At 40.5% G+C, this 27,824-nt stretch overlaps 1 protein-coding gene across 5 annotated transcripts in view; it reads right to left on the minus strand.

The window, feature by feature from the left end:
- Nucleotides 1-27,824, minus strand: part of foxn3 (forkhead box N3) — a 324,415-nt gene that overhangs the window by 131,573 nt on the left and 165,018 nt on the right. For all 5 annotated transcript variants that reach the window (XM_078406929.1, XM_078406932.1, XM_078406927.1 and 2 more), the window contains exon 3: nt 16,767-16,903. In XM_078406929.1, coding sequence (XP_078263055.1) covers nt 16,767-16,903 — 137 coding nt within the window. The remainder of the gene's footprint in view (nt 1-16,766; nt 16,904-27,824) is intronic.

Raw genomic sequence — 27,824 nt, forward strand, 5'->3', positions numbered from 1 at the left:
GTGCAGTTTTGGTCTCCAAATTTGAGGAAGGATATTCTTGCTATGGAGGGCGTGCAGCGTAGGTTCACTAGGTTAATTCCCGGAATGGCGGGACTGTCGTATGTTGAAAGGCTGGAGCGATTGGGCTTGTATACACTGGAATTTAGAAGGATGAGGGGGGATCTTATTGAAACGTATAAGATAATTAGGGGATTGGACACATTAGAGGCAGGAAACATGTTCCCAATGTTGGGGGAGTCCAGAACAAGGGGCCACAGTTTAAGAATAAGGGGTAGGCCATTTAGAACAGAGATGAGGAAGAACTTTTTCAGTTAGAGAGTGGTGAAGGTGTGGAATTCTCTGCCTCAGAAGGCAGTGGAGGCCAGTTCGTTGGATGCTTTCAAGAGAGAGCTGGATAGAGCTCTTAAGGATAGCGGAGTGAGGGGGTATGGGGAGAAGGCAGGAACGGGGTACTGATTGAGAGTGATCAGCCATGATCGCATTGAATGGCGGTGCTGGCTCGAAGGGCTGAATGGCCTACTCCTGCACCTATTGTCTATTGTCTATAATATCGTATATCAATGGCCACTAAGTCGTATCAAAGAACTGCTGCATTAGCAACACTATTATTGGAAGTTACTGATACAGATGAAATCAAAGTTAGATTTTGAGCTTCATCTACACAATATAATACACAAAGCTTTGATCCTTTGGCTGATATTTATTCTCACATAGCTGCTAGAAAATGCTCAAGAGAAATTATGTTAGAATTACAGAAGTCACTATCAGAGAAAGGATTAAGGAAGTAACAATAGGGGTCAAGAAGAAACTAAAATTAGAAAACCGTGTGGAGGTGTCAAGAAAAATGTGGTTTAGGATAAGGAGGTAGATATTGGGAGTTAAAGCTTCTCTTTAACAGAACATGTCGTTCATTGAAGATAGACACAAAATGCAGGAGCAACTCAACGGGACAGGCAACATCTCTGGAGAGAAGGAATTGGTGACGTTTCGGGTCGAGACCCTTCTTCAGTCTGTGTCAGGGGAGAGGGAAACTAGAGATATGGAAGGGTAAGGTGTGAAAAAGACAGATCAAAGCTCCATTACACATTTTGTGCGGCAGGAGCAGGAACTCATCAAATTTCAAATGTTCTATTCTCTTGTCAATTTGAATTTAGCTCTCTTCAACAATTTTCTTTGTTTCAAAGTAGCTCTTAAACCGTGAGCATTCAGAGTCATTTTGCTACAGCCAAAAGTCCAATTTTTAAAAATTGAATTTAAAAAGATCATCCCTCATCCTCCTGCGCTCCAAGGAATAGAGACCCAGCCTACTCAACCTCTCCCTATAGCTCAGACCATCTGGTCCTGACAACATCCTCAGAAATTTTCTCTGAACCCTTTCAAGGTTGACAATATCTTTCCTGCATCAGAACTGAACACAATACTCTAAATGTGGTCTCACCAACGTCTTGTACAACTGCAACATGACCTCCCAACTTCTATGCTCAATACTCTGACTGATGACGGCCAATGTGCCAAAAGCCTTTTTGACCACCTTAACTACCTGCGACTCGACCTTCAAGGAACCATGCACCTGCACTCCTAGATCCCTCTGCTCTACAACACTCCCCAGAGGCCTACCATTCACTGTGTAGGTCTTGCCCTTGTTAGATGTCCCAAAATGCAACACCTCCCATTTCTCTGTATTAAATTCCATCAACCATTCCTCAGCACACCTGGCCAATCGATCAAGATCCTGCTGCAATCTTTCACAACCATTTTCACAATCTGCAAAACCACTCACTTTTGTATCATATTTGGAATGTTTGCCTTTTACCTATAGAGTCAATTCTAATAGATTAAACTAATAAAGAAACGCAGCGACTGAGGGATAAAATTCATTTTAGTTGACCTAATATGCACTTCAGTAAAGAATGTTGTAACTGCTGAATTAAGGTAAAAGCATATTAAAATTCTACATTGGTGGCATGCAGACGAGCAATAGATTCTGCATCAATCTGTTTGTCTTATAATTATGCCAGACAAGATTTTGTAATGCCAAGTTAATTTGGCTTTTAATTAAGTACAATGTCTTCCAGGGAATAGGGATTAACAAATATTACATAGAACTGTCATCATAAAATACAGATTTTACATTGCCAGTTTGTCAACATTCTGGTGCTCTATTGAAAAACACCAGAGCTTTCCACATATTTTCCTTTACAATTGAAAAATGGACCATAATTTTGCATTTTTAATCTTTTTTAAACTATGTAAGAATTGAATGAATTTGCAGTTCAGTTTATAGAGAAGAATCAACATCAGCCATTCAGTTTAAGTCGATGGAGCCAATGGTTAATGAACCAGCGATGCAAAATAAATTTCACAGCATGGTTAGCAAGCAAGAAAAAAAAGATGCTTATGCCAAGCCACTTTAGGAGATCTTCGAGAAGATTACTCAAAGATCATGGACCTAGGTTGTAAAGAACGGAGGTGAAACAAAGGTGAAGAGGTAAATTAGTGCATGTTTTGGAAGGGAATGCCAGATTTTGGGGTTAATATTGGTGCTGTGATTAAATTTGAGATGCACAGGAGTACTGAACAAGTTCAAAGGCTGGAAGAGATTATACTGATGAAATGGTTTGAAAAATGGGGATGAGAACTTTAATGGGTACTGGGTAAAGGGAGCATATTTTTGGATCATCTTGAGTCTGACTATGTTGAAGTCATTAAGTTTGAGGATGACAAAGCCATGAATGAGAGCGTCTGTGCAGATGAGCTGAGGCAAGGCTGGGATGGGCGGGGTTACAGATAGGCAGTCTTTGAGATGCACTGCTATAGATTTGAAAATCAATTTGTCATCAATGTAACACCGTTACACTGGAATTTCGAAGGATGAGAGGAGATCTTATCGAAACGTATAAGATTATTAAGGGGTTGGACACAATAGAGGCAGGCAACATGTTCCCAATGTTGGGGGAGTCCAGAACAAGGGGCCACAGTTAAAGAATAAGGGGTAGACCATTTAGAACTGAGATGAGGAAAAACGTTTTCAGTCAGAGAGTTGTGAATCTGTGGTATTCTCTGCCTCAGAAGGCAGTGGAGGCCAATTCTCTGAATGCATTCAAGAGAGAGCTAGATAGAGCTCTTAAGGATAGCGGAGTCAGGGGGTATGGGGAGAAGGCAGGAACGGGGTAATGATTGAGAATGATCAGCCATGATCACATTGAATGGCGATGCTGGCTCAAAGGGCCGAATGGCCTCCTCCTGCACCTATTGTCTACACCAGGTTTATCAACATTTTGGTACAATTAATGGAGACTCGTTAAATTAGTTATTAAGGAACAAACTTTGCAACAGAGAGTGATAATATTGGCTGCCATACATAAATGGAATAAAATGCTCATCCATTTTAATGTTGGACAAACAGTTTGAAAATGTTCAGATAGTGAAGAAATTGAGAGAGGCTGGATAAGGCTGGACAACATCAACATATGTATAAACTGACACAGGAGTGGGAATACATTACATTACTTTGAGATTGAGTGAGTGAAGCTAGATATACAAGAACATCACCAGCAAAATGCAGTCCCACACAGCTGGATGATGGCAGAGTAGTACGAGCCACCAATACTCCATCTCAAAAATAAAAATGATCGCACCCATGAAGAAATAATAGCGTCACTTGTGCATTACCCAGGTTACAATATTCCCAATCTTTTACTAGAATGAACACATTCCTAGCATAGTCAGGTTATTCGTAACTCACTCTGGTCAATTATTGCTTTCAACTTCTAGGTAGTAATCCATTACTGGATTAGTGCAAAGATCAATATGAGAGAACAGGACAGTGGATCTCAGAAGCCGATCAATCTATAGCAACTGCTTATAAAATTACAGACAGCAATAAAAAACAGCTCAATAAACATGACTTAAAAGCATTTAGGGATGTGTACACTTAAGTTTGAAATTTCTTTAACATATGCACCATTCAGTCATCTAGAATTCAACACGTACTCTCAAAGGAAAGTGTGTGACATGAGAACCAATTGTAATCTCTTCAGTGGGCAGATGATGATAGCGCCTCTTTGAAGGTGTAACTGGTAGACATGGAATGTCAGTTTAATGTTGGCATTTTACGATGAATTATTCTCCAAAATGTTCAAAGTTTCAACCAATTTTCATGAAACACTAAAGGTGGCAGTTGAACCACTTTATGGTAATGATATTTGAAGGACTTCATAGTACAGCATTCACCTTATTAATATTAAAACAAAGTTAGACAGAAGATAGACACAAAATGCTGGAGTAACTCAGCGGGACAGGCAGCATCTCTGGAGAGAAGGAATGGGTGATGTTTCGGGTCGAGACCATTCTTCAGACTATCTTCTGTCTGAAGAAGGGTCTCGACCCAAAACATCACCCATTCCTTTTGTCCAGAAATGCTGCCTGTCGCTGAGTTACTCCAGCATTTTGTGTCTACCTTCGGTTTAAACCAGCATCTGCGGTTCCTTCCAACACACTTAAAAATTATATTTATGGGCCTGAAAAATTATGCACTGTGTAATTTTGTGCTGGTGATCTGCATAGAAAGGAAATGAAAGAACATTCCAGTAATAGAAGTATCAAAGCCAAAAATCACCAGTCTCTTAAATGAACCAGTGATTCACTTATTCAATATTAACTTAATAATTGGAGGCACAAGAGGTTGTAGATGCTGGAATCTGGAGCAAAAAGAAGTAGAGCTGCTGGGGGATTTCAGCAGATATAGCAGCATCTGTCACGGGCAATGGACAGTTGTTATCTTGGATTGAAACTGAACCAAAATGTCGACTTTGGATTTGGTATCAGTGGCTGAGACAGAGTATGAGTGGTGGGGGGGAAATGCCCATCAAACTTTGAGGAGAATGAAAATGGCTCTTCTCTTCCATGAATAATGTCATGGAATTTTTCACACACTACAAATGTGCAGACATCTGAGGTTAATGTCATATCAAAGAATCTATTGTCTTCTTCCCTCCCAACATCATAGTCTGGTTTTTAAACACAAAAATATTCCATTGTTATTTTTCCATTAACTTTTTTAAACTTTTTATTTTGGACACATTCCCCAACACAATGAAGTATGTAGTACCTTAAAACATGCTAGATCTTCTGATGATTGATGATTTGTTTGAGCTCATAAGTCAAATACTGTTCGCAAAATACTGATCAATATTTATCCCCCATTTACTTTACAGTAACTTATGCACTTTGAACCATGACCCTAGAATTTGTGAATATATTACCAGATTGTGCTTTTAAGGATTTAACAGAGGACAATTTTCTATCCAATGTGTAATTTTTAAAAAACAAAAAAACAAGTAATAGAAGAGGAAACTTGTTTTTGCACCGTCTCTGGGATTCAAATTATAGAACACTACATTGATCATTGAATCCCCTGCCATCAAATAAATAGAAGCTTGTCATTTCATATTCCTTTGGCTATAAAAGGTTTTAACTTTGTAGAAAATAGCCAAGGTACCACCTAAAATGCAGGATGAACCCAAAATAAAAACTATGGGTTCATTTGTGAAGATGATAAATAAAACCACAGAAATAGTTGTAATTTGCAAAAAATAGTGCAGAGGAAGACCAGAGACCACCCTGGACTGGCTCGGAGGAAGACTAGAGATCCAGGGAAGCTAGGACCCTAGCATGGTTGCGGGAATGTAAGTGCTAGTGATTTGCTGAAACACTGGGTTAGCGGGTCAGACAATGTAGCTCATTGCTGTGGTGACCTGATAATGTGGAATTTACAATTATCATAAAATCATAACTTATGGTACTGGAAATGACAAATACAAAAATACCGAAAATCCTCAGCAGACTAAGCAGCAACTCAGAAGAGAGAAACAGGTGTGTGTTGCTGTTTGATCATCCAGCATCAGGAACAAAAGCTTTTCACTGTACCTCGGTACACAGAACAATAAACTAAACTGAACTGAATGGATGAATGTGTTTAAATGTGCTGCAAAGCATGAAAAATCAATGAAAAGGATGTCTGATGGTATGGAAGGCAGAAGAGGAAAAAATAATTAATGTTGCAAGGTAAAAGTAATGTGTTGACAACGAAATAAAAGATGGGTCTAAAGGAGATTTAAATGAGAACAACAGAATTATTGTGAAATTGTTAACCTAGTTTCAGGTCCAAAAAGTTGTAATGTGCCCAATTAAAAGATGTGGTGTGCTTTAAGCTCAATCTAAGCTTCATTGGAATAGTGCAGGGGACCAGATGTCAGACTGAGAGTGGAGCAGAGAGCTAAAGGGATAGGCAACCAGAATCATAGGCTCACCTTTGCAAAGAGAATGGAGATGTCCCACAAAGTTACATTTAAATTAACATTTCAAACACTTAATAAACCAAATGATGAAAACAAGAGGAAAAAAACCTCTCCATCAGAGTTTTCCACCTTGGGGGGCAAAGTTATAATTTAACTTCTACTTTCAAGATTTCATGGTGGCATTATGATCAGAATATATCGTTGGCTATGAGAAAGTTATAACAGACATCCCATTTGTTTCAAAACTTATCTTCAATTTTTCTACATTTTTTTAGCATTTATGTTTGTTGGTTCATATGACAAGGGCTCCTTGGTCACTCCTTTTACAGCAACACAGTACGTTGATAAAAATAGACAGATCAGATTTATGGTTTCCAGTGAAAAACAATTCCACTCTATGTCATGCGATTTAAGTAGCTCCAGCACAACTCTAACCTGCTGTATATAGCTGGTTTAAAATTAATTATCAATCCTCTTAAATGATGGAAATTTCAGTGAGATTTGCTCCACTGGAGCCATCACTCAATCTCAAGTTACTGGGACTGCAGGCTGTTGTCAGACAGGAGCCTCTGATCTGACTTACTCCCACATTGTTGACTGACACTTCCAAGAAAAACACATATAAACTTTCCATTCCTCAGTCTTGGTAATACAAGAGGGACTGCGGTTACCATGCAAAGGATATACCTGAAAAATAGTTAAGTAAAGTCAGCAAACTTAAATTTCAAATCTAGCATTTTACCCAAACTCTTAGTGTTACGTCTGACATAATGAGAGTTTTCACATCACAACTGAAGAACTATACGGGCAGATAGACACAAAATGCAGGAGTAACTCAGCGGGACAGGCAGCATCTCTGGAGAGAAGGGATGGGTGACGTTTCGGCACTCATACTATACAGGTAGTTCCCCAGGATACGGGGACCAGTGGATTTCCACAAGGGTCGGTGCTGGGTTTGTTTCTCTTCACATTGAGTATTAATGATTTGGATAAGGGGATTGAAGGCTTTGTGGCCAAGTTTGCAGATAGGTGGAGGGGAAGGCAGTGTAGAGGAAGCAAGCACTCTGCAGAAGGACTTGGACAGGTTAGGAGAGTGGGCAGAGAAGTGCCAGATGAAATTCAGTAGAGCAAAGTGCAGAGTCATGTATTTTGGTAATAAGAATAAAGGCATATTTTCTAAATGGAGAGAGAATCCAGAAATCGGAGGTGCAAAGGGACTTGGGAGTACTTATGCAGGACTCCCAAAAAGTTAATTTGCAAGTCGAATCGGTAGTAAGGAAGGCAAATGCAATGCTAGCATTTATATCAGGAGGACTGGAATACAAAAGCAGAGATGTAATGCTGAGGCTCTATAAGGTGTTGGTCAGGCCGCATTTGGAGTACTGTGAGCAAATTTGGGCCCAAAATCGGAGGAAGGATGTGCTGGCTCTGTAGAGGATCCAAAGGAGGTTTATAAGAATGATTCCTGGAATGAGTGGGTTAGCATATGATGAGCATTTAACAGCATTGGGCCTCTACTCGCTGGAGTTTAGAAGGTTGAGCGGGGGGGATCATTAAAACTTACAGAATAATGAAAAGCATAGATAGAGTGGATGTGGAAAGGATGTTTCCATTGGTGGGACTGTCTAGGACCAGAGGTCATAGCCTCAGAATTAAAGGGCGCTCTTTTAGAAAGGAAGTGAGGAGGATCTTCTTTAGTCACAGGGTAGTTAATCTTTGGAACTCACTGCCACAGAGGGCTGTGGAGGCCGTCAGCGGATATTTTTAAGGCAGAGATAGACAAATTCTTGATTAGAACGGGTGTCAAGGGTTATGGGGAGAAGGCAGGAAAATTGGATTAGGAAGCAGAGATCAGCCATGATTGATTGGGGAGTAAATTCGATGGGCCAAATGGCCTAATTTTATTCCTATAACGTGATACAAATGGGTACTGTTCCTGAGAACCATCTGTACATTGATTTATCCTGAAGTCAGAAACGCGTCTGTGGCTATGACTATGCAAATTGTATTGTTCTACTTACATTTGCTATCATTCTTTCATTTTACCCTAATCCTAACAATAATTAATGAGACATACACAGTATCCAGCCATTAATGAATACCACAAAACATTTTATTATTATTACTAGCTTAAAAAATGCTTTATGTCTCAAGAAGGGTCTCGACCCTAAATAGTCACCCATTCCTTCACTCCAGAGATGCTGCCTGTCCTGCCGAGTTACTCCAGCTTTTTGTGTCAATCTTCGGTGTAAACCAGCATCTGCAGTTCCTTCCTACACAAGATTTTCTCTATACTGACTTTACAAACAGAACTAAGCATACACAATTGGGAAATACACTCTAAGACGCAATTTACTGTGAATTAAAAACACAGGATTCATAACAATTACTACATAAAATATTGGAATTTTCTGCATTGAGCTGTCACTTCTACCGGAATTTCTCTTAATGTTAGACGACATGGTGGCACATCTAATAGAGTTGCTGCATCACTGGTGCTGGCTCGAAGGGCCAAATGGCCTCCTCCTGCACCTATTTTCTATGTCACAGTTACAATAACCTGGGTTCACCTTTGGCTTCTGGTAATATCTGTGTGGAGTGTGCACATTCTCTCTGGGACAACATGAGGTAACTCCGGATGCTCTGGTTTACTCCCACATCTCAATAAATGCTCTTAATTAGCCATGTAAATTACTCCTGATGTGCCAATGACCAATAATCTGGGGACGGGGAGGATGCTGGGTGGGAGTTGATAAGACATATATGGAGAAAATAAAATGAGTTTAGTGTAAGATTGGTATAAAAATGAGTGCTTGATGGGTAGCACAATCTCGGTGGGCCAAAATGCGTTTCCATGTTTACTGCTCCATAACTTTCAAACAAAGCAATAGAAAATAGGTGTAGGAGTAGACCATTCAGCCCTTCAAGCCAGCACCGCCATTCAATATGTTCATGGCTGATCATCCAAAATCAGTACCCAGTTCCTGCTTTCTCCCCATATCCCTTGATTCCATTAACCCTAACAGCTATATCTAACTCTCTCTTGAATACATCCAGTGAATTGGCCTCCACTGCCTTCTGTGGCAGAGAATTCCACAGATTCACAACTCTCTGGGTGAAAAAGATTTTCCTCATCTAAATCCTAAATGGCCTACCCCTCATTCTTAAACTATGACCCCTAGTTCTGGACTCCCCCAACATCGGGAACATTTTTCCTGCATCTTGCCTGTCCAATATATATGTTTCTATAAGATCCCCTCTCATCCTTCTAAATTCCAGTGAATATAAGCCCAGTAGTTGATCTCAAGCATTTTTTCAATGTTTTTTCCATATTTGTCCAAATCTAACCATCTTCTCTCAAGATTTTCTCACTAGTTTAATACCTCTATGTTTAGTGGGCGAGCTTGAAAAATTGCCATCCTTTTACAATCAATATACCTTCAGACATGAATGTGGCGCCACTATTTCAAAACCCAATAAAGCTATATCTCACTGCACAATGAATCAACGGGCTTCTTTGATGTGAATCCTCTCAGATCCAGGCGACTACCAAAGAATGGATTGCACAAAAATTGATCTAACCATTAATATTTTTACATTGGTAAAATAAATTGAAATGGTTGACAATTCAAGCTAGACTGACTGAGATCTTTTCTTAATGTACATTTCTAAGCACAAAGATCTGCTATAGATTCTATCAGGAAAAGTAAATCTGTGTTTCGTCCCAGGCAAGGATCCAACCAGAAATTCATAAACAGTTTTGATCAATTGGTGTCTTTCACTGTACATGTGACAATAAACTGAACTAACAGCATGGAGTGAAATCAGAAGTGTTTCAAGGTCAATGGGACATTGTATCAATCTGCAGAATGTTGATTATCATCTCAATTCACCAATCTGAGCTATCTTTGGGATATATATTTTCCAACAATAAAAGTGGCAGGAATTTGAAAAGACCAACCAGGCTACATTTGTTTATAATGGAAAAAGCCTGAGGGCAAACTATTAACTCCATGCACTATCCAATAAAGCACAATGTGTAGCAGAGTGAAATGAAGAACATTTCAAACTGCAAAATATTTTTTTAAAAAGGATATTAAACTTGTGCAAGTAGAACTAAGTTTGCAATGGATTAACACAATGTCACGACAACGGTGCCCAAATTACAGTCAAATTGAATGGTTTGTCAGTGGAAGAATTATGGAATTAAAAATATGGGACAACTTTATAAGGAAGGCACCTTTCTGACATTTCAGGAGTTGCAACAGATTTATGGTCTTCGTGGAAATGATTATTTCAGATATCTTCAACTTAGAGATTACGTAAAGTCGAACTCCCAAAATTTTCAAATTAGAAATTCAGAAATTCTTGACGAATGTTGGAACAAACATCCTAATACAGAAAAATTAATATCTTATATATATAATATTTTATTAGACAGTGACATGCCTTCTACGGATTTATATAGACAAAAATGGGAAAAAGAATTAAATCAAGTAATAACGAAAGATACTTGGGAAGAAAGTTTGCAACATATAGATCAGTGTTCACTAAACGCCAGACATTCTCTAATACAATTTAAAGTATTACATAGGTTACATTATTCCAAAACAAAACTACATAAAATTTTCCAACATATTTCACCTAAATGTGATAAATGTCAACATTTAGAAGCTACATTATCTCATATGTTTGCAAACTGTATAAAAATTAAAAAATTTTGGGTAAATATTTTTAGTATAATATCTAAAATAACCAGCACACAATTGGACCCAGATCCAAAATTAATTATACTCGGAATATTAGAATTAGAATTAAATAAAACATTCAGAACAACACAAAAAAACTTTATTGATTATAGTTTAATAACAGGAAAAAAATTAATTCTAAAATTTTGGAAAGGCCCTACGGCCCCCACAATTAAAATGTGGATTATAGAAATGACGGAGACCTTAAACGTGGAAAGAATCAGATTTTCCCTGTTGGACAAACAGGAATTATTCATTGAAACATGGTCTCCTTTTATTGATTACTTAAAGGGTCAGAATAGTTCAGCACAGGAACCTGACTAGCACTCGGACTAAAGAATGAATGAAATGCTATACTTTGGAATGTACGAATATATCTCGAATGAAGTTTTTGTTATTTTAATAAATTTTTCCATTCTTCTTTAACTAATTTTTTCCTTATTTTTATTTTATTTTTATTTATTTTTATTTTTTTTTGTTTTTAGTTATTTTTTCTTTTAAATTGGTTTTTGTTTTTAGTTTTCTTCTCTCTCTTTTCTTTCTTCACTTCATCTACTTCGTTAGCTTTATTTAGTTTATATAAAATAAATTTAAAAAAAGGGGTAAAAGGTATATAATAATAATTGACAATATTATCAATTCAAAAATGTATGACTGTAAAGATGTAAACAGGTTATGTACCTATCCCCAATAAAATTTTATTTAAAAAAAAAAAAAAAAAAAAAATTGAATGGTTTGTGAAAGATCATTGTCAAAATCTATCAATCAAAATTAAAAAGTTAGCAAAATAATTACACCCCAATTTATAGCTGAAAATCAAAACAATTGGTTAAAATCAGAGGGTTATTTTATGTTCCTATGTAAAAGAGGTGGATTTTCACCAATTTAAAAAATATATATCCCACTCCCACAAAGGAATCAATAATTGGCTTTACTGCAAGCAACGCCTCTTCAAAAAACAAGGGAGAGGAATTATGGAGACCAGAAGAGATGTAGCACCTGTCCCTACACTTCCTCCCTCACAAGCATCCAGGGACCAACCCAGTAGTCCTTCCAGATGAGAAAGGCGTTCACATGCACCTCTTCAAACCTCATCTACTACATCTGATGCTCCTGATGTGGCTGCCTTTATTCTCACAAGACTAAGCATAGACTAGGTGATCATTTCGCTGAACACTCGTGCTTGATCAGTCAAGGCCTGCTGGCTCTCTTGATGGCTAACGATTTATACGCTCATAAGTTCTAGGAGCAGCATAAGGCCATTCGGCCCATCAAGTCTACTCCGCCATTCAATCGTGGCTAATCTATCCATCCCTCTCAACCACATTCTCTTGCCTTCGCCCCATAACCCCTGACACCTTCACTAATAAAGAATCTGTCAATCTCTGCCTTAAGAATATCCATTGAAATATCCACTGAATTTAATTCTCCTTCTCTTTCCTGTACAGATCTTTCTGTTCTGGGCCTCCTCCATTGTCAGAGCGAGGCCACATACGAACTGGGGAAAAAGCACCTCGTATTCCACTTGGGTGAACATTGAATTCTCCAGTTTTAAATAAAACACATGTAGTAACACCGAGACTCTTTTGGCGCTGGTCAGGACGCATCCATGAGCAATTTTGGGCTCCATATCTGAAGAAGGATGTGCTGGCTCTGGAGATGTACGGAGGTTGACAAGAATGATCCCAGGAATGAGTGGGTAAACACATGATGAGTGTTTGATAGCACTGGGCCTGTACTCGCTGGAATTTAGTAGGATGAGGGGGGACCTCATTGAAACTTGCTGAATAGTGAAAGGCCTGGATAGAGTGGATGTGGAGAGGATGTTTCCACTAATGGGAGAGTCTAAGACCAGAGGTCAAAGCCTCAGAATTAAAGAGCTTTCCTTTAGTCAGAGGGTGGTGAATCTGTGGAATTTATTGCCACAGAAGTCGGTGGAGGCCAAGTCAATGGATTTTTTTAACGCAGAGATGGATTGATTCTTCATTAGCACAGGTGTCATGGGTTATGGGGAGAAGGCAAGAGAATGGGACTAGGAGGGAGAGATAGACCAGCCATGTATAAAATAGTGAGAGGAATAGATATAGGGTAGATGCACAGAATCTCTTGTCAGAGAAGGGGAATTGAGGACCAGAGGACATAGGTTCAAGGTGAAGGGGAAAAGATTTAATAGGAATCTGAGGGGGAACTTTTTCTCACAAAGGGTGGTGGGGGTCTGGAACAAGCTGCCAGAGGAGGTAGTTGAGGCTGGAACTATCCCAATATTTAAGAAACAGTTAGACAGGTACATGGAAAGAACATGTTTGGCGGGATATGGACCAAGCGCAGGCAGGTGGGACTAGTGTAGCTAGGACATGTTGGCCGGTGTGGGCAAGTTGGGCCGAAGGGCCTGTTTCCACACAGTACCACTCTATGACTATGAAGGACAGAGCTGAATTGATGGGCCTAATTCTGATCCTATCGCTTATGAACACCCCACCTTTGCTCTCTCACTTTCATGTCGGCCCTCCCCAGTACAAAACCATATCCAGTGGACAAGTGGAATTAGGCTTTTCGGCCCATCGAGTCTACTCTCCCATTCAATTATAGCTGATCTCTGCCTCCTAATCCCATTTTCGTGCCTTCTCCCCATAATCCTTGACACCATTCTAATCAAGAATTTGTCTTTCGCTGCCTTAAAAATATCCACTGACTTAGCCTCCACAGCCCTCTCTGGCAATGAGTTCCACAGATTAACTACCCTCTGACTAAAGAAGTTCCTCCTTACCTCCTTTCTAAAAGAGCGCCATTTAATTCTGAAGCTATGACCTCTGGTCCTAGACTCTCCCACCAGTGGAAACATCCTTTCCACATCCATTCTATCTATGCCTTTCATTATTCTATAAGTTCCCCCCTAATGAGGTCCCCCCTAAATCTTCTAAACTCAAGTGAGTAGAGGCCCAGTGCTGTCAAACGCTCATCATATGCCTACCCACTCATTGCTGGAATCATCACCACCAGAGACCCAACATTAACAATAAAGATAAGTGTTGGTATCAATCCAATCCACTCGACTGTTTTAGAACAATAATGGAGAATTGATGTTGGAACTGTCAAATATCCTTTTATTAGTCCAAACAAGACCAGCAGATGCAACAATTAGGCCACAGAAAACTGCAGCTGGCAACCCAGAATTTTGGTTAGATTACTATTTTCTTTTAGACTTTAGAGATAGAGCGTGAAAATAGGCCCTCAGCCCACCGAGTCCGCATCGACCAGCGATCACCACGTACACTAGCACTATCCTAAACATTAGAGACTATTTACAATTTACAGAAGCCAATTAACCTACAAACCTGTACGTCTTTGAAGTGTGGGGGGGAAACTGGAGCAGCTGGAGAAAACCCACTTGGTCACAGGGAGAAAGTACAAACGCTATACAGACAGCACCCGCAGTCAGGATCAAAACCGGATTTCTGGGGCTGAAAGGCAGCAGCTCTACCTCTGCACCACTGTGCCATCCAAATTTGTAACCAAAGTCTGCAGCCTTTGAAAAGTTACTGCTGGACTTATGAACGTTAGTCTTAAGTAAGTAAAATGATGGAGAAGGGAACCTTGGTTCCTTTAGCACACGATATTGTTAACACTATTAGTAATGCACCTGCATACAAAAATTAACATACTTATTGAACTGAAAGACAATAAAATATCAAGACTATTGACATCAACTGGATAAAGACTTGACAAATTACCTTTAATTTTTATTTATAAAGGTGTACATGGAAACTATTTCATTAAGATGTGCAATACTAGCACAATGTTATTTTAAGGAGGAGATTGACATATTCTTGATTAATGTGGGTGACAGGGGTTATGGATTGAAGGCAGGAGAATGGGGATTGAGAGGGAAAGATAGATCAGCCATGATTGAATGGCGGAGTAGGCGATGGGCTGAATGGCCTAATTCTGTTCCTAGAACATGTGAACTTCTGTTTTGGCGCAACAACAGTTTGACTCTGCTGGCTGATATTGAATCTAAGAAACTGAGCTTTCCAAAACTGGAGCACTGATATTTTACTCTGAAATTTAACAATATTTATTTAGGTAAGCTTAGAGAGCAGTCAACAAGCCATTCCAGGTATAACCTATCGCAGGTTGTAGCAATCAATGACATATCTGGACATCATGAACCTGTTGGAACTGAAGAAAGAAAAGCCACCTTCAACAGTGAAACATGATTGTGAATCAACCAAATGGACAAAATTGCATAATTATAAGCAGGATCAATTATAATAAAAAGAACTTCCTATTTGTTGCCCTCTAGGATTCATAGATAGCCATAGAGTTTTGCAGCGTGGGAACAGGCCCTTTGGCGCAACTTGCCCACATCGGCCAGCAGGCCCCATCTACACTAGTCCCACCAGCCTGCATTTGGCCCATATCCCTCTACACCTGTCCTATCCATGTACCTGTTTAAATATTACTTAAACGCTGCAATAGTACCTGCCTCAACTACCTCCTCTGGCAGCTCGTTTCATATACCTACCACCCTTTGTGTGAAAAAGTTACCCCTCAGATTCCTATTAAATCTTTTTAAGGAGGTGGATTTTAAAACTGCCCCTCCTCTGCCACTTTATCTCCTCTCTCCCCTTGAGCTCCACTTTCTACCCAATCAATTCATTTCTGAATTAAATTCCATTTGTCCTTTTCTGAAAAAAAACCGATTGCAGTAGAAAATATTATTTCCATTACATTGAAACTCCTAGCATTCCAAAGGATTTGAAAATGTTCCATTGTTATGGAATGCATGGTGACTAGTTTGTGCAAGAAAATAGGTCAGAAGGGATGATTAACAATCCCACTGCTTTATAGAAACATTAACAAATCCCCAATGTCAAAAGCAATACACGACAAGGACCTTTGCTTTTTGATGCTGAGTGTTTGACTATATATATACATCACAGGCACTCCGATTTTACAAGCATTTTTTCCTCCTCTAGATTACTCTGTCGCTTCAGTGAGTCCCATTTTGTTTTAATCTCCCAGAGATGGCTGACCTCAAGTTGTCATCTCAGATGATGCACGCTTCTGTGGATATTTATGAGGTCGGGGCGGGGATAGGGAGGTTGGGGTGGGGATGGTTTGGGAATGGGGGGGGGGGGCGGGGGTGAATAGCAGGTACAAAGCATACACACGCTCGCACAAAAAGAAAAGAGACTGAAAGCCAACTGAAGTCATATGGTTAAAAAGTTGTCAAGGCAACGGCGTATTTCCACATGCTAACAGCCTGTCCATTTGCCAGGCAACAAAACAGAACTCGTGATGCAACGGCACCTGTCTCAGCTATGCGTTGCTATGGCAACCTTCCAGCTTCCATGGCTACCATAACGCTAATCACCTCGCTAGGCAGATGTACAGCAGTTCCCTTCTAAGCCCGGCTGTTCATTCAAATCTCCACTTTGATGATTGACTGTCTAAGCGTGCGATGGAATGTGCTTTCAACTCAGTAACAAGACGGTACATTCCCCCTCACAGTGCTCCAAACAGCTGCTGGCTACGAGATGACAGCACTGAAGGGAGTTTCAACTCCCCATTTCTTACTTGCACAATGATAGGTACAAGCAAACATTTCAACGTCCCCACCCCTCTCGCTTCACTCCCCAAACAAGGCAGGTCAAATTCACCCTCCCATGAGCCGAGATAAACGAGTGCCTCAGTGAGCCCAGTGTCACATGCTTACCTGCGATATCCCCGTGGGGAAGTGGGAGGTGTATTAAAAACATGAGAGTAAGGATGATACGGCGTCTTTTTCAATGCCTGAATAAGGTTTTGTCTGTATTCTGGATCTATACACCACAAGGAGCCTTTGCCAATACTCTGTAGGAAGAAAGAAAACAGAGGTCATATGTAGCAGGTTTCAAAAATTAATAGAACTGAGGAATTACTTATTTTCTAACAGGCAAATGCAGTGTGCCACAAAACACAGATTCATTTTGTTCAAGAGAAAACACTTCTAAATATTAAGAATTTAGGTATGGACACAAAATGCTGGAGTAACTTAACGGGCCAGGCAGCATCTTTAGAGAAAAGGAATAGATCACATTTTGAGTCGAGGCCCTTCTTTAGACTGAGAGTCAGGGGAGATGGAAACTAGAAGTACAGTCTGAACCTTTTCATACCTCTAGCTTCCCTCTCCCCTGAAGAGTCTCGACCCAAAACATCACCTATTCCTTTTTCCAGATATGCTGCCTGACCTGTTAAGTTACCCCAGCAGTTTGTGTTTATCTTTGGATAAACTAGCGTCTGCAGTTCCTTCCTACACATTTTGTCTATAGCAGGAGATTGCCCTCAGACAAACTGATAAAATCCTAGTCAATGTAATTATTGACCAGAGATACAAGAGACTGCAGATGCTGGAATCTGGAGCAAAAAACAAACTGCCGGAGGAACTCAGCTATTCAACACTTTAGCAGGGTCTTGACAATAACACTGACCATCCTTTTGTCTCCGTTGATGCTGCCTGACTTGCTGAGCTCCTCCAGCAGTTTGTTTGTCATTCAGATTATTTATTTTTTACACACACAGCAGCACTCTCTGATATCTCTGTAACAGTGAGATTATGCCAACATTCAATATTTGTTTATGTTAAACGCATTGCACGTCAGATTTTTCATACCAAGGTTAATGACAATGGATAAACAGCAAATTCCTGTGCACTTTCAAGTACATTTATTCTATATGGAGCGCATTGGCATTTTATCTTCACACTTCCACTATGAAAGCAATGGGCTCATTCCAACGGTTGGATTATACGTCCTTTTAAATCACACCAGTGCCTGGCAAAATAATTGCACTTCACTACCGTACATTATATTGCAGCAGTTCCCAAACAGCATTTTGTATCTATCTATGGTGTAAACCAGCATCTGCTGTTCCTTCCCAAACAGCTTTTATTGTTTACCCTGAGGTGATAAATGTAATTTATTTACTTTTCACTAAGGGAGTTCCATATCAAAAATTCTTGAACTGCTATAGTCCTTTGAGTTACAGAGTTGTATGGCACGGAAACGGGCCCATTAACTCACATCCATGTCAATATTTGTACCCTGATCTGATTTGCATGCATTAGCTTCTTATCCTTCTGTGCCAGGAATTTTTTGCATCTGTTTTTACGAGGGAGGAGGGCGATGCGGACTTAGAAATGGAGCAGGAAGGTTGTGATGTTCTTGAGCATATTGCTATTGACAGGGAGGCGGTGCTGGAGGCTCTGGCAGGCTTAAAAGTGGATAAGTCTCCGGGCCCTGTCGAGATGTATCCCAGGATGCTGAGAGAGGCAAGGGAGGAAATTGCAGGGGCTCTGGCACAAATTTTCAGAGCCACTCTTGCAACAGGGGATGTGCTGGAGGACTAGAGGATAGCTAATGTGGTGCCATTATTTAAAAAGGGCAGTAGGGATAAACCTGGGAACTACAGGCCGGTGAGTCTGACATCGGTGGTGGGGAAGCTGCTAGAAAAGATTCTGAGGGACAGAATCAGTCTTCACTTGGAGGATCGAGGGTTAATTAAGGATAGTCAACATGGCTTTGTTAAGGGAAGGTCGTGTCTGACTAACTTGATTGAATTTTTTGAAGGGGTGACCAAGGAGGTAGATGGGGGTAGTGCAGTGGATGTGGTATACGTGGATTTCAGTAAGGCTTTTGACAAGGTCCCACACAGGAGACTAGTCAAGAAGGTAAGAGCCCATGGGATCCAGGGCACCTTGGCAAAATGGATAAAAAACTGGCTTAGTGACAGAAGGCAGAGGGTGATGGTAGAAGGGTGCTTCTGTGACTGGAGGCCGGTGTCCAGTGGGGTGCCGCAGGGATCGGTGTTGGGTCCCTTACTGTTTGTAATCTACATAAATGATCTGGATGTCAACGTACAGGGCATGATCAGCAAGTTTGCAGATGACACAAAGGTAGGGGGGGTGGTGAATAGCGAGGAAGGGATCTGCAAGCTGCAGGAAGATATAGATGAGATGGTCAGATGGGCGGAGCAGTGGCAGATGGAATTTAATCCTGAAAAGTGCGAGGTGATGCACTTTGGCAGAAATAACTTGGAAAGGGAGTACACCATGAATGGAAGGACCCTAGGGAAGACAGGGGTACAGAGGGACCTTGGAGTACAGGTACACAAGTCCTTGAAGGCAGCAGGACAGGTGGACAGGATGGTCAAAAAGGCATATGGGTTACTGGCCTTCATTAGCCGGGGCATCGAATATAAAAGTAGGGGGGTAATGATGGAATTGTACAGAACACTGGTGAGGCCACAGCTGGAGTATTGTGTACAGTTCTGGTCACCACATTATAGAAAGGATGTGATAGCTTTGGAGAGGGTGCAGAGGAGATTCACCAGGATGCTGCCAGGGATGAAGGGCCTCGGCTATGAGGAGAGACTGAGCAGACTGGGGTTGTTTTCCCTGGAGCAGAGAAGGCTGAGAGGGGACATGATCGAGGTGTACAAGATCATGAGGGGCATAGATAAGGTAGATGGCGGGGAACTTCTTCCACTGGTGGAAGGTTCAACAACGAGGGGACATAGATACAGGGTAAGAGGAGGGAGGTTTTGGGGGGATGTGAGAAAGAACTTTTTCACCCAGAGGGTGGTTGGAGTCTGGAACTCACTGCCTGGGGTGGTGGTGGAGGCGGGAACACTCACAACGTTTAAGAGGCATTTGGATGGGCACTTGAAATGCTACAACATTCAGGGCTACGGTCCAAATGCGGGAAAATGGGATTAAAATTAGACTGTGTTTGGTAACGGGCGGCGCGGACACGATGGGCCGTAGGGCCTCTTTCTGTGCTGTAGGACTCTATGACTCTCTATGAATGGAGGGATATGGATCATGTGCAGGCAGACGAGATTAGATTATCTTAGCATCATGTTTAGCACAGACATTATGGGCCGAAGTGCCTGTCCCTGTACTTTTCTAAGTTCTATGCCTTGCAAATTTAACTGTCTGTCCAAAGGACTAAGAGTGACCATGCCTGATTCCATCTCCTGTGGTTGCAAAGGAAAGTATCTGGGGAGGGGGGTGGTTTGGGTAGGATGAGTATCAACATGACTATAATAAACTAATCTAAACTAAACTACCCTCCTGACTTGGTCCTTGTAGATACTGAAAAAGTAATTCACCCAAAGATACCCAGCTTTTGACTTGTTCTTAAAGCCAAGGTATTTATGTCGCTTAAATAGACACAAAACGCTGGAGTAACTCAGCAGGACAGGCAGCATCTCTGGAATGTGTGACGTTTCAGGTCGAGACCCTTCTTCAAACCCATCTTCATGTGGTCTGATGAAGGGTCTCGACCCGAAACGTCACCCATTCCTTCTCTCCAGAGATGCTGCCTGTCCTGCTGAGTTACTCCAGCATTTTGTGTCTATCTTTAGTATAAACCCATATCTGCAGTTCTTTCCTACACTATTTATGTGGCTTGTTAAGTTGAGTTTCTGGATGTTGCACCCCTCCAAGCTGGACCCTGGGGGAATTAGGCAATAGTAATGCATTGAATATCAAGAGCTGGTGCTCAGATTCTCTTTTAGTTTATGATGGTTACTGACTGGCAGGTTTGAGGTGTGAATGTTACCTACTACTTATCTGTCTGCTGAAGAGCTATGGATGGAATTTAACGTTGTGCAATCATCAGTGATTATCCATCATTACCACTTCTATTTCCTTACGAAGGCAGGAAGGTCATTTGTGGGCCTCGGCCACTGCCCTGAGAAACTTCCGTTAAGGACCTAAAAGTCTCCAGTATCAAAGGGAAAAGTCACAGCGCACAAAGATAAAAGTTACATGTGTTGTAAAACCTGTCTGACCAATCTTTTGCAATAAATATATTGCACAACACAACATGAATTATTTTGTTGACTAAATCATCGATATTCAGAGTGGCACCATCAGCGACACTGATGGAGCAACATTGGGAAATACCTTTAAGAGCAGCATGGAATCCCACTGAGAGGGGTAGATTTGGCTGGCAAACATAGAGAGCATGAATGGAGGGAGAGACGGTGATTGCTTTTGACTGCTGGTAAACACTGTAATCAGCCAAGCTTCTATATGCCAGTAATGTGGCTTTGATAAGTGAGAAGCATCTTGAAGGAGCCTAGCAAGAAAATTTCAGTGATTAAATGATTGGAGGAGCGGAGGGAGAAGCATAACCAGCAAACCAGGGTCAGAAAATGGATGGTTGCTGTACTCGAGTAATGAACTGTGTGTTTAAGTGGATTTCAATGTCATTGAAATTCTAAGATTAAATCGATGAAATTAGCATTTTCGGTGCATGGGTATCTCAACTCATATAGACCATAAGAATCGTTTATTGTCATATACACCAGGTTGCATGAAATTCTTTGTTTGCATGAAGCTCATTGAGTAAACATTATACATGGGAACGATAGTTACTTTTACTTTTAGTTTAGGTTAGTTTATTGTGGCAAAATTCAAAACAGCAGAATATTGCAAACACTGTAATGCAAAAAACCTAAAATGCAATGACCGAATGAGGCAGAGTTAAAAATCAAAGTAAGAGTAAAAGCAAGTAAGTAGTCAAATGGCATATTTCTGCAATGTAAAATTGCAATCGTTTGTACCAAACCTAGACACTCAAACAAGGTCGTTTGGGTTCAAAATTAATTCACCCTCAAAATTGCTTAGAAGGATTTCAAATTAGTTAATACACAACAAAATGAGTAAATTTATTGTTGAACTGTATGACCATTCAGATATATAATTCTTAAATTAGTTTGCAGACCGCAATTGTTGGGTTTTTCATTTTCCAGAGTCAGTAAGATGTCATTTTACGCTTGCTAATCCTTGTGGCAGATGAACTATTTTTACACACAATGTTGCTGGGCATTTGAGGAAAACTACTGAAGGTCCCTTCTTGATCACTATTTAATGACCCCCTGCTAGAAATAGCACAAGGTGAAGCAGGCAAATATTAGCTATCGCTATCAAGTTCTGTGCATTACTGGAGAGTAACTGGGATTTATTTAACCTGCAGTAGCCAGAGAAGCCCATTGAACACCACTAAATAACCTTCACAGAACACAAAGTGCAGGAGTAATTCAGCGGGTCAGGCAGCATTTCAGAAGGACATGGATAGGTGATGTTTCCTATTTATGTTCACCAGGGACATTGCCTATATAAGTCCTCAGGAGATGCTGCCTGACCTATGGAATTATGCCAGCACTTTATGCAAGATACCAGCATCTGCAGTTCCTTATGTCTCTAAATAACCTGCACACTACTTCCTCTTCAGGAGGTATTCACAAAGATAAGGAGTTCATAATTCAGACACATTGGAGGGCTGTGGCCAGTGGTGTGCTGTTGTTTGTCATCTATATTAATGATTTGGATGCGGATGACACCAAAATTGGTGCTGTAACAGGATTTAGTTCAACCAGGAAAATGGGCCATGATTGGCAGATGGAATTTAACTTGGATCATATTGGAATTTAACTATAACTCCATAGAGGTGCAAAGTGATGCATTTTGAGAAGTTAAACCAGGCCAGGACATACAATGAATGACAAGGCCCTGGAGAGTGTTTTATAGAACAGAGAGACCTAGGGTTAAAAGTACATAGTTCCTTGACTGTGGCAGCACAGGTAGATAAGATGGTGAAAAGGGCTATGACGCACTTGCTTTCACTTTACAGGGCAGTTAGTTGAAGAGTTGGGACATCATGTGACAGCTGTACAAGATGCTGGCAAGACCATGCAGTTCTAGATGCCATATTATAGGAAGCATGTGATTAAGCTAGAGTGGGTGTAGAAACAAGTTACAAGGTATTGCCCGAATTGGGGGGCTTGAATGATGGAGTAACTCAACAGGTCAGATGGGGTCGAGACCCTTCAGATGGGGTTGAGACCCTTCTTCAGTCTGAAGAAGGGTCTCGACCGCAAACGTCACCCATTCCTTCTCTCCTGAGATGCTGCCTGACCTGCTGAGTTACTCCAGCATTTTGTGAATAAATACTGGATAGGTTTGGACTGTTTTCCCTGGAGTGAAGGAGGCTAAGGGATGACCATAGAGAAGTTAAAAAAATCATTAAGGGCATTGTTAAGATGGACTGTCACAGTCTTTTTCCCCAGGCAGGGGAGCCTAAAACTAGAGGGCATAGGTTTAAGGTGAGATGGGAAAGATTTAAAGGGGACCTGAGAGACAACTTCTTCCAGGGAGAAGGTGGTGGGTATATGGAACGACTGATAGAGGTGGGTGCAATCACAACATTTAAAAGGGCTTTGGATACGTACATGGATATCAAAGGATCAAAATGCAGGAAAAAAGGACTAGCTCAGGAGGACATCTTGGTCAGCATGGATGAGTTGGGCCAAAAGGTCTATTTCTATGGTACATAACTCTGTGACTCTAGATATATAGGAAAAAAACTGCAGATGCTGGTTTAAATTGAAAGTAGACACAAAATGCTGGAGTGACTCAGCGGGTCAGGCAGCATCTCTGGAGAGAAGGAATGGGTGACGTTTCGGGTCGAGACCCTTCTTCAGACTTCTTCAGTCTGAAGAAGGGTCTCAACCCGAAACATCACCCAGTACTTCTCTCCAGAGATGCTGCCTGACCTGTTGAGTTACTCCAGCATTTTATGTCTACCTTCTGTGACTCTAGAAATAGCTCAGGAGAGAATATTAGTACAAAACATTCTGGATTAAAAAAATATAATGGTTTAAATTAATCAGTTATAATTGAGCAAGTTTCTAGTAAAAGCTTTAAATCTGATGTAAAACCAATCTGCCAGTGAGGAAAACAAACCTATTTTGGTAAAAATGTGACAGAGAGATAATTGTGGAAACATTTCTATCAGACAAAATCTGTGGAGAGACCAATAAGGTTAATGTATTCAGATGAAGACCTTTCATTAAGACCTACAACTGAAACAAAATATTCCATGATCTCCTCAGATGGTGCTGGACCTGATGGATTTTGTATTATTTCACATTTCCAACCAATTCTTTGTCCTTCTTTTATATTAATTTGCATAGTTCACAACACATACTTATTACGAAGCAGGAAGCTATTTGGCCATTGGGTCTGGGCCAGCTCTTAGCAGAACAATCCCATCGGTCCCATTCTCTCTCACGTCTTGTAGCTCAATAATACTGCACTCCCACATGTCCATCAGCTCCCTTTTAATTCTATTACCAGTGAATTACACAAAGGGGTAACATACAGTCGCCAATTAATACCAATGCTGCTGTCACTGGGAATTTGTTTTCAACTCTAAACATCTGGAATTCAATTTTTTTCACTTTTTAAAAGTGCACTTTTCTCATGTTTTGAAGGGAAATCCCAAGTGGGTTTGAGACAACCATATAACACAATGGTTTACTATTTTGTTGAGGACAATGGAATCTAAGCATCAAAGGCAAACAATTGCCATTAGGTCACCTATCAGTCTAAAGTCTTCTATGTTTTTGGTGTGCTCTGAATATCAGCTCTGGCGGCCAGTCTCTTAAGTGATCTAAACATGTTACATTTGTTGGGACTACCCCTTAGATAATTATAAAATAGCAAAACAATACAAATCATTTGAGACCTGAACAGGATATAGTGCTGTTCATTCACCCTCACTGGGTTTCCCAAATTTGTCCAAGTAAAATAAGGCAAGGCTAGATAAATATTAGACTATCAGCACAGAATTGTGTGCATTGACGTACAGGTTAAGAAACCTGCACTCCATTCAAATATGTTTCATTGCTAACTGTATGTGAGTCTGGAATCGTCCCCAACGTCTAATCTCAGAGTTAAAATAATAGCATTAACTTTTTTTTTTGCATTTTAACCCCTTCCTGAGCAATGTCTTGAGATTTTGATCACGTTTCTTCAAAAGCAGCATTTCAAAAGTACGTACTTTGGTGTGTTTTTATTTTGTTTTTAAATTAAAATAAACCCAGATTGATTCATTTTAAAGTGTTAAAGCTACAGGCAATGTTGGTGTATATAACAAGCCAAGAAGCCTATCTGAGAAGCATCCTGGCTACTTTGAATGGAGGTGTAATTGCTTTTTGTAACCTCACTAATGTACATAAAGTCATAACTATATGATCTATATTTACATAACTATTTGTAAAAAGTTGGGCATAAAGATCTAAAAAATACATTGCACTCAGCTTACCAGATATTGTTCAGATCTTTATGCCCTTCATGCCCTGCTTCTTTTTACAAATAGTTATGTAAATATAGATCAGTTTCTCAACATCGCAGTTTCCTATGAAGCAACATAGCACAACATACATGAAGGGGTCTGAAGAAAGGCCTCAACCCAAAACGTCATTTATTCCTTTTCTCCAGAGATGCTGCCTGATCCACTGAGTTAATCCAGCATTTTGTGTCTATCTTTGGTTTAAACCAGCATCTGCAGTTCCTTCCTGCGCACAACATATATGACACTGTATTCCAATCAAATAGAGATGTAGTGCGCTTATTGTAACTGTCCCCATTTGAATTTGGGAATCTAATTAAAACAATTGAAGATTTTGTCTTTCTAAAGTTGAGTGGTGATTGCTGATGATATTTTAGGCCAAACAGCATAGTGTTTGAAAAAAATTCAGCGGTGATAAGATAAATGAGAAAATTAACGCAATAAAGTAAAATACTTTGCACCATTCATGCACATTGACTTAAGTACAATATCACCTCCAGTATACTAAGCATCAGCATGTAAAGTAAAGCTGGTGGCAATACAAGATCAAAGATGATTAGAATGCAATCAAAAGTGGTAAAAACGGGTCTGTGAAAACAAGTAAAATTAATAAGTATTAAATTCTTCCTTTACCCTCACTAGGTTTATTGGCATGATAACTTGTTGTGCCATCCGGGGTGCTTCGATTCATGTCATTAAGCAGCAGATTGCACACACAATTAAAGCAATAATTTTTAAACTTGTTACTAGAAACTGAAAGTATAAATCATTTATGGACACTGTTCACATAATAATTATGCCTGTCATTTTCTTCATTTCAAAATGGGACCAGCTAACTAGTTATCCATTTCTAGCGCACAGCAAGGTTAGGGTTAGAGATCCGACAGCAATTTAAATTTCCAAACGCATTTTAACAATGGAAAAATCAATAATGTTTACGGCCACTTTCTTAATGATTTATATGACTTATATTTATATGACTTAATGATTTATATGATTTATATGACTTGATAGCTGGCATGCTGCTCCAGAAGTTCATCCAAGCCCAAAACTCAATAATGTTTTCAATCATCAGGAAAAATATGTGGATTATACATCTGTTTCCATAGCAACATGTCATCGTTCCAAGCATAAAGATGCACTTCTAATCTCTGCAAACAGTTATCAAACTCGAAAGTTTTCTTCTAAACATTCCATTACCCCATATCCATAATCACATTAACTACTTTGCCAAGTGTATCAGTTTTATTAAAATTCTTTCAAAAGAATTAAATAATGCCCTCACTGACACAGGCACACAGCTTGGAATCAGATACAGTCGACCTCTTGTTGAAATCAAAACTTGTTCGACTCATAGGATTTTTAACACTCAGCTCTTCAATATTTTTGCCAGTAATCCCACCATTGTTCATATCTTCCCCGACCCATCACTTTCCACAGGGAACACTTTCTCCGGGACTCACTGGTTCAGTCATCCCTTCCCACCCATCCCTGCAACAGTAGGAGGTGCAATATCTGCCCCTACACCTCCACTATCACCATCATCCAGGGAACCAAACAGCTCTTCCAGGTGATGCAGAGATTCACATTCAGGCAACCATTTTGCTGATCACCTGCACTCTGTCCATCAGAGCCACCTGGAGCTCCCACTTGTTCGCCACTTCAATTATCTTCCCCAATTCCACATTGACCTGTCTCTCCTCAGCATCCTCCATTGCCAAAGTGAGGCCAAACGCACACCAGAGGAACAGCACCTCATATTGGTAGTCCACAAACTGATGACATGAACATTAAGTAGAAACAAGGAACTGCAGAAGCTAGTTTATACCAGCATGCTGGAGTAACTCAGCGGGTCAGGCAGCATCTCTGGAGAAAAAGGATGGGTGACATGTTTGGTCGGGACCCTTATTGAGGCTCATTTTTCAGAGTCTGAAGAAAGGTCCTGATCTGAAAAGTCACCTATCCTTTTTCTCCAGGGCTGTTGCCTGACCCGCTGAATACTCCAGCACTTTGTGTCTATCTTTGGTATGAACATTAAATTCACTAGTTTCAGGTAACCCAATCCCCCTCATTCCTTCTATCCACCAGTTCTTCTTGCTCACACCCTATTTTCCCACTGCCCCCATTGACCAGTTTCTTCTTCACCCACTCCATCTGCCCATCACCTACATACCCTTTTCATCAGGTCCCCTTCCCCACTGTTCCCATTTGCTCACACCTCTCCACTTTGGCCACATATTCCATCTTCCCCTCCCATCAGGATCCATTATCTGCAGTCCTGGTTACCTCTAACGGCCTCTGTTGTTATCTCCACTCCTCCCTCCCCCACCTGACTTCATTCACCAAACCACCCTCCCTCACCAGGATCTGCCTACTGCATGCTAACTCTTGCCCCCATCCCCCTCATCGCTTTATAGTGGCCATCTTTCTCCACTCACTTTCCACAAAAGGGGTTTGTGAACCAAAACATAAATTGTCCATTTCCCTCCACAAATTCTGCTGCCCCACAGCATTCCTCCAGCAGTCTGTCATTTGCACTCAGTTCACCAGGTATACACAGACATTAATGTACAATATAAGTCAGTATCTGA

Source organism: Rhinoraja longicauda, chromosome 10, assembly GCF_053455715.1.
Source record: "Rhinoraja longicauda isolate Sanriku21f chromosome 10, sRhiLon1.1, whole genome shotgun sequence".
Lineage (NCBI taxonomy): Eukaryota > Metazoa > Chordata > Chondrichthyes > Rajiformes > Arhynchobatidae > Rhinoraja > Rhinoraja longicauda.